This window comes from Seriola lalandi, unplaced genomic scaffold (genome assembly GCF_002814215.2).
Source record: "Seriola lalandi dorsalis isolate HSWRI2012SDOR001 ecotype SW California unplaced genomic scaffold, Sedor1 jcf7180002054861, whole genome shotgun sequence".
Taxonomy (NCBI): Eukaryota; Metazoa; Chordata; class Actinopteri; order Carangiformes; family Carangidae; genus Seriola; species Seriola lalandi.
In genome coordinates, this window is record NW_019525414.1 from 1,744,611 (window position 1) to 1,753,488 (window position 8,878).

The 8,878-nt window shown below is 36.6% G+C and overlaps 1 protein-coding gene across 1 annotated transcript in view; it reads right to left on the reverse strand.

The window, feature by feature from the left end:
• Positions 1 to 7,357: 7,357 nt before the first annotated feature.
• The window catches only part of LOC111670717 (taste receptor type 1 member 2-like), a 4,742-nt gene continuing 3,221 nt past the window's right edge, over positions 7,358 to 8,878 (reverse strand). Inside the window, exon 7 of the mRNA XM_087179694.1 lies at positions 7,358 to 7,458. Within this exon, the coding sequence (XP_087035820.1) occupies positions 7,358 to 7,458 (101 nt within the window). The remainder of the gene's footprint in view (positions 7,459 to 8,878) is intronic.

Sequence of the window (8,878 nt, forward strand, 5' to 3'; positions counted from 1 at the left end):
TAAGCTATAGAAATACAAGTGAAGAGGGAAAACTCAGGTATTCACACATTTTGTGGTGAATGACAAGTTGTTTTCTTCAAGCAAGAGGAAATTTGGTGTTTAAATTCAATTAAGCTGCTTATATTGGGGGTTTAGTGAAGACGGGTCATTTTGACCCGGAGGACACGGGGTGTATACAGAAAATGAGGACAACAGGAGGGTTAAATAAATGGGTGGGGAAGGGTTGTTTAAACTAAGAATATTTAGTAACTGTAACTTTGTTATTAGTACATTCAACTTAAATATTCTATTCCATTCCGTTTATGGGCTCGAGTGCATTGAATGTAGTCCACTTCACTTATTCAACTGATGCTTCATTACTTAAAAAATTTAAGGCAAGGAGTTACCTTGATTTTTTTAAGTAGGTTCTACTATATTCTACAAGCTGTTTATATTACAAGTTCTACAGTAAGTCAGTGCTTCAGTAGGTTGTGTCAGGGTCATTAGGTTCTGTAAATACACAGTGGAACAACACAACAAAGCGTTTACAAAAATCACTCTAGTACTTTAAATCAAGTAAAAACTTAACTGAACAACTTTCACTTGTATTGGAGTAATATATGTACTTTCACTCAAGTTGTGTACTTTGTCCACCTTTGGTACTAAGGACCAATCACATCAACTTGTGGGGTGGGGCTTTACATATCATTAGCATAAGGCAATGGCAAAACAAGGGTTGTCAGATGGAGCCAGGTAATTAGCCTATATCTGCATTTTGCAATATATGTTTCCACAACTTTTCAATGATGGCAGAGATGTGTTCGGTTTTTGGTTGCGACACAAGGATTTTAAAATTGGTGCAATTTATTTGGAAAAATATTTGGAAAATTCATGTTTACATCAACCATTTTCCAGACCACTATTTTGAAAATTTTACACGTAAACATAACTGAAATTGAAGCCCAATCCTATTCAGCATCTAGCATCACGCACAGGTCCAAATGTTGTATAATGGAACATGTGGATGGTTATAGCAATAGTCATAACAAGGTCAACTAAGTTATATGATGCAGGATGCTAACAGGACATTTATATGGCTCGGGCATGTTGAAGAAATAGAGTTTCTCCAAGTCTATATAATAGAATAATTCTGACTGAAAACTACATTATTTTGTGGTTGTTCAAGAAGAAATCATTTCATGATGATGTCTGACTAAAGATGTAGCAAATCTTACTTCTACACATCAGACGTCAGCCATCGAGGGTTTGATTCTGCGGTTTGCCCCAGAAATGTGGTCTTCTCGTACCATGGAATGCTATGCAGGTAAGCATGATTCCTATTTTATTTTTAATGCAAAGATTTTGATTACTCCAATGAAACCCATTTTGACAACAATTACAGTGTCAATATAATGTATTACAGGTTATATCTGACTGCTATGCATTTCAATGAAAATGCTGCAAGAGGTCAGCTGATGACCAAAGATGGAGCCCCATTATACAAAATCAAATACTTAAATATAAGTATAAGAAGGGGAAATACTCCATCCAGGCATTGAAGACAAAGTCAACATTTGGTAGAAGACTATAATTATTTAATCATTTTATAAAACTGTCCTCACATCTGTGACATGATCTCATTGAACTGTCCAAGTCACAAAATAATGTCAGCTCCTATACAACAGTCCACGTTGAAAACCTGCTCCGGCTCCTCTTCAGTCAGGTGCTCAATGACCCTGGTTGATTCACTGCAGAGCTGGACCAGCTGACCAGCCCAAAACCCCCGTGCGCCCAGAATGAGAGGCCTGACAGGGATGAGGCCATTACTGGGATTTTGTCATAATCGACCAGGTGGTATGAAGCATCATCAGTTACATTTATAGAACACTTCATGGATGATTACGTTCAGACTGCACCTTTGTATGCATCTATTCCCAAATGCACAAATTGTATATAGGTCCCTGCAATTCAGAAAATGTGCAACATGGCAGCTGTTAATTCTTGAACTTTTTTGGTGTAGAGGAGAAGAGGAGATCTGAAGAAGAATTAAAGTCAAATACTCAGTCCAAGAGCTCAAGAAAACCCCCAATTATGTTAAGAATAGAATATTTATTTATTTATGAAATTGTCAATGAAAAGACTAGAGTTAAAATTATTTACATTAATGCAGCTCAAACCAACAGTCACATAGGTACTGTAAAAATGTAAAAATGTATTTGTGTAAAAGGTTTTTTTTAAACTCCAGTCTAAGTACAGAAGCTTCTGACAACTTGTTTGTTTTTACCAATGTCCACATTTGCTGCAGAGCTGGTGCAGGTTCCATCCCACCACCACTCAGTGCTGACATTGTAAGGCCTGACACGAGAGTGAGGCAGTATCCTTCTTCATTCATCCAGAGGAGGTGGGAAGCCGACATAATGCCCCTGCACACCGGCCAACTCCCGGATGATCGGGAACCACAGCACAGGATGGTATCCTGGTATCAAATATCCCCATACCCAGCTCGCAAAGCTGCGATAGGCCAGATCCCTGCTACACCTAGAAAATTAACATGTTTCCACATTTGTTGAAATGGTATGAGAAAATAAGTAAATAGTTTTCTCTTGTTTGCCCTAACTCTTGTCTTTTATGCGTCTATTTATTAGACATGTTTTAGTTTTACAGCGATAATAGTAGAAAAAGTAAAATAAAACAACTGTTTTGTGTTTTTACCTGTATATTAACCATATTGACATTGTTTGCATTTTTGTGAGTAATTTATTGTTGTATAAAAATATTTTTTTGTATACTGACTCTAAATAAAAATAAAATAAATAAATTCTTTTTTGACACTGAACAGAAATCTGCACTATATACAACAATTAAAAACTTTACAATATTTTTTGCACGTAAGTCTTAATATCTTAAAAACACATCTTAATAATCCTACATCATAATATTGAGCTCAATACAAAAATGACAATCATGGAGGATCTGGCCTGTAACTGTTACACTATATTACTATTTGGCATTATAGACAAAGCTATGCCTAATAAAAGTAAGTGCTGACATCTGAGGAAACTGAAGTCCATCCAAGTATATGGTATCGGGTGTGCCTGTTGTCTAGCATGTATACAGCATCACAGTGAAGTGGTGCCATCATGTGGAGAGGTCAGTGTTGCAGCAAGACAAAAACATACATCCCATTTCTATCTTTGTTTAATCACTGTTACCGCATAATATGTTGCTGTTATACAAGTACACTGTTATTTAACTCCATAATATCTGGATTTATATTGGGGCTTAACGTACTAACCCCAGCCCAAATTTATTATTTATAGCAAGGTTGTAAACAACGCATAACCTAACAACAAATAAGATTTTAACATGTACATTTAAAGTGTAGTGTATATTGAATCTTAGAGTTGTATTTCTTTTGAATCCATATACCAACAGCATTTCAAGCATATCCAAGCATATCCTCTTGGATTTAGTTATTCAGTTGCAAAAATCGAATTTATCACAACACTTATACATTTCTGATCTGGTATTATTCATGAAATGATGTTTAGTTCAGTATTGGAGAAACTCCAGTTTTGAAACAACTGAGCGCAGAGATTTCTTTTCCTCACTTCCTAACTTTTTTCCATGTGTACAGTGCGGGAGATCCAGTAAAGCCAGTATGAAGGGACATACAGCTAATTGTATCTGTAATTTTAAAATTAAAAAAATCTTGATTCATTTGATATATTTTCAGAAAAAAACATTTAAACACAATAATTGGCAAACTTACCATAGAAATGAGATCCACCATGAACAGTGGGGCTACAGTCAGGGCCTGGGTACTTGTAACCAACCACTGCTATCACTTTGGACACATTGGACTTATGTCCTTGTTGCTTGTGTGGTTCATCCTAAGGTTGGATCAAACTGAAATGAGGATGAGGAAAATGGAAATGGAAAATTCACTGTGTCTGTGTGGTAGGAGTTTGGTAAAACTCACTTATCTCAGTGTGGTTTTAGAAAATCTTATTAAATCAGTCGATGGCTTCTGGTCTGTCATGATAAAGAGGCTTACTGAAATGATGAATATCAGAAAGTCCACCTATCAAATAATCTCTATCCAGCTGAAACTGAGGTGTGGAACAAGAGAAGAGATCCCAGCAGACACAGAGGAGCAAAGACGTGTTTCATTGTTGTAGTTAACGTTCACCAATCTAATTTCTACTAATTCACTACTAATTTATGAGACCCTGGTGATGGTTAAGTCTCAGTGATCATTTCATGCATGTGGTAAAATTCATACTTAAACATGGTTGGAGGAAAACCTCCAAATCAGTATGCAAAAGCACCTGAACTCCCGACGATGTATACACACAAGGCTTAATGGCTTTCTGTGTAGACATGCCCTAAAAGTCTACAACCATGCTAGCAGCTTTGCGAGGCTAATATGATCACAATGACAATGTTAACATGCTGATGTAAAGAATGTATAATGTCATTCTGACAATCTTAGCTAATATTTGCTAATAAGCACCAAACATAAATTACAGCTGAAGTTAAGGGGAACGTCATTCATTTTATTAGTATGTAGTCATAAACCAACGTGTTTATGAGACTAAAATTTTGACGTGCTGGTGTCAGGAAATCACTTATTAGGGTTCATCCTCTGGGAACCTTAAAATGTCTTTACAAAGTTTCATGGTAACCCTTTAAATTGTGTCTGACTAACAAAGACAACCACATTTCCATTAGTAGAACTGTAATGTTATGATTGTGTCTGTTCAGTCAGGCCATGGGGGGAGGGGGGGGGGGGATATACCATAGTATGTGTTGTACCAAGTGAACTGACTGAAAGTGAACTTTACATTAACACAGATAAAAGCAGATTGATTATAACTTTAAACTAGACACTAGATAGATAGATAGATAGATAGATAGATAGATAGATAGATAGATAGATAGATAGATAGATAGATAGATAGATAGATAGATAGATAGATAGATAGATAGATAGATAGATACTTTATTTATTCCCTCTGGGAAATTCATGTGTCCATTAGCTCATTGTTGATAATAATAATAACAGCTAATAATGAATAAAAAATAATACTTGTTTATGTTTTACCGTTGCAGTCAATGTTTTAAAAGTTAATGGACCTTCAAAAGAATGTTACTCGAAAATAATAACCTCTCCGAGTATATATGAGTTTGTAGAATCACACAGAACACAGTCACAAACAAATACGCACACATTAAATCAATTCAACCCAGTATCTTCGGTTTATGTTAAAAGGCCACCTCCTCTTACAAATTTCCCCTGCATGATTTAACATTGCACCACACAAGTCATTTGAAAGAGGCAAATTTGCAATCACACAACAGATGAAAATGATTAATGGCCAGCTCATGAGAGCCAGCTCAATGGCCTGTCGCCACAATTTGAATTCAATACAAATTGAGCTCAATACAAAAATGCTTTCCACTCATATTATCTCAAATTTGATTATGCCTCAACGGGCATTTGAACCCTGTCCTTTGTGGAATTTAAAATAAAAAAAATGAAGCAAAAAGCTGCCTTCCTATTGGCTGTTTCTCTGTTACAGCTATTCACAACTGGCCCTCCTGGGAGACACAGAAGTTCTCATTCTAATCAGTAGCAAGTCAGACAGATTACACACTGAGTGTAAATATAAAATGGAATCAAATCAATCTCAGTTTGAAACATACATCACTATACAAACAGTGAAAAGTGTGCTGTGAAATGCTGCACTCCCATCGTCTGAGATATTACTTACAAAATGGATAGCTTCACTAAAATGCCACATTAAAAACTGTCTAAGGTAAGATGGTTGTGCCGTCATTGCTGTGAGTGCCGTTTGGTTGATCACTTAGTGTAGCTGGTACAATGACATTTTATTTTTTGGGATATTATGAACGTTCTATGTGTAATGCTCTTTTCTTTGTCTCTGCCAGTCCATCTCAATCTTAAATTACACACTCCTGGACATTTTTCTAATTTGAATTTCAACTCCATGTGGATGAAGAGGTGATAAACTCACAGAAAACTGCAGGCAAGTTGATCATCACTTTATACTTAAGCAATGCACCTGAATTTTAAGCTCTCATTTTAAATTGAAAACTGTAACACCAAAGGTGAAAAAAAAAAAAAAAAGATTGTAGATTGCCCTCGTTCTGCACTGCACATTTAAGGTCTAGTAATTGTCTAGCATGGAGACAGCATCACAGTGAAGTATTGCCATCATGTGGTGAGATTGGTGTTAGAGCAAAAAACAAATGCATTCCATTTTATATCATTATTTACTTTATGAATTAATTACCTTTATTTGATTTACCATTTAATTCTGTGGGACTGTAAACAACATAAACCAAGAAGGTTTTAAAGTGGCCATTTAAAGTGTATTTTTAATCTTGCAGTTGTATATGTATTAATTGATATGCTAGTAACATTACAAGCACATATTCTTCTTTAGGTTTTGAAAATAGTGAGCGCACAGATTTATTTTCCAAAGCAGAGAATTTGTTTTTAACGTGTATGGTGTGGAGGATTTGACACTCTACAATCAGAAAACCAGAAAAAGGAGGCCTTCAGGGATGGAGACAGGGAGAAGCTCAGGTGTGTGCAACATGAGCTGAAGAGGAGATTAAAGCAGGAGAAGGAGGACTACAACAAAAAAGTAAAGAGGAAGCTGCAGCACAACAACACCAGAGAGGTGTGGAAGGGGATGAGGACCATCACTGGCTGCAAATTTCACTAACTAGCTCCTTCTCTCTGCCTGAAGGTGTGTTAATCAATTAAATCACCCACTGTAGTCTTTGGCTGGGATGAAAATCTGCATACTCCTAACCCTGCATTGAGTATGGTTGAATACCCATGTGTTACATTATGTTTTGTTTCTCTTCTCAAGGCAGCAAAAATGAAAGGACAGCGTACTCTCCTCAACAGTGTCTTGTAAGTACAGAATTTATATCTATTTTTACTATTAGTAAGTTCATTCTAAATTTTATAATGCTTTTTTATTTTTTGCAGACCCTTTGGGTTGGCATCCTTCACCATGTTTGTGGCATTCACACCTGAACTATGGGAAACTGCCTACATGGGCACCTTGAAGAAAGACCTGGAGAGGAATGGATGCAGAGAGATTCCAAGTGCTACAAAGCTCTAATGGACATCGTTCTCAATAAGAGTAAAGTGCAGCTATGTTTCACACAGATGTACCTTATGACTATTTGTGATTATTTTTAAAATCATATATATATTTATAGATCAATCAGTTCAACTGCTGACCTAGAGGCCTTCCAGAATCATATTCTGATGTATGCCAACAAGTGCTACGCTTTCAGTTCCCCATTTACGAGGCAAGAGTTCTACTTGCTATTACTCGCAAGGAAGGATTGTGAGTGCAGAGGCCTTGAAGGAGGAGCCTCCGACCGGACCCTTGGTTTGGTGTGCCCACACCTGCCCCATCCATATCAGAACTGGTGCAGACACAAATCAGGAGAGGTCTAGGTAAGTGACACATATTTATTAGCTTTTATTGTAGCATATTAACTGATCCTGTAGGTCATTCTCTTCATGAAATAGCATTATTTTGACCAAACCATACCAAACAATAAAATAATAATATAATAAAACAATACAATAAAATACAATAGCTGCTGTTTTGGAATGAGCCTGGTTGGAGTTTTACCATGCTTCTTCCAAAGCAGAATCATTGTGCTTCTCAGGGACGACCATAGAATGAAAGAGCTGAGGCACAACGATAAGCTCACAGCTTTTAGTGTTCAGACAGACGGATGTGTCGACTGTTTCTTCTGTCTTTATCCAAGCCAACTCTGAAAACAGCAGGCTGTCAAAATGTGACTTCTTCAATCACTATTGTATTATAGCATGTAAAGCAGCTGGCAAATGTTAGCCATAAAACGCTACCACAATGTAGAACAAGTGTTTATTCACTATCTTAAATGTCAGCTATTACCTATAGCTTACAGACTAACAACTAAAAATATAGCTATATAAACAAACTTCTTCACTTCACAGAATTGTAGTTGCATTAATTGACGCCATATTGTCACCTGGCCACCTTGCCATCTACATTCTCAACACTAGGTGTCACTAAATCCTTCACACAAAAATGAGCATATTTCCCAAAATGTGATGTGATGTGATGTGTTTAATAAGCTCTGCACAATGGGACAGTATCATTAAAAATGCCTTATCATAATTAGTATTATGATCAGAGGAAAGCAATATTGCCCTGATTGCCAGAAGGTATCAGCCATATACAAGGGTACCACTCAAAATACTCATCAAAGCATCCTCTGTGCAGGAGTAAGACATGTTGCCAACCATCCCTGAGATTGTAGAGTCTCTATCTCTTGCCACAATGTCTCTTACTATACTTTATTTTAGCACATTTCAAGACTTTGTTTGTTGGTTTATTCTCAAAAATAAACAATCTTCATTAAGAAAGATGCATTACAAACGTAATATTAAAACTCCAATATTAAAAATCACAAAGATTTGCATTGCAACAAGCTGTAAAAAGGAAAATCATTAATAGGAAGCCTAAACATCAGCTATTCTGTCTATAGAGACACATATTTACTGGTGGCAGCTACTGGCTAATTGTTTTTGTGTAATTCTGAATGAGACCTTGGAAGTACTGCTGTGTGTTTTTGTGGGGTTGAAAAATGATGATGTAACATTTTGGGAGGAAATACCACAACAGAAAGGAGAAGAGACTGGAGAGTACTGCAAGAGCGTTAAGAGTTTGGATGTACTTTCCACGGTAAAGCACGTGCACGGTAAAGAAGATGATCCAGGTGAGGATCAGCAGGAGCAGGCAGAATGTTATTGCTTTGGCCTCATTGTAATTTTTTGGGAGGTCTTTTCCCA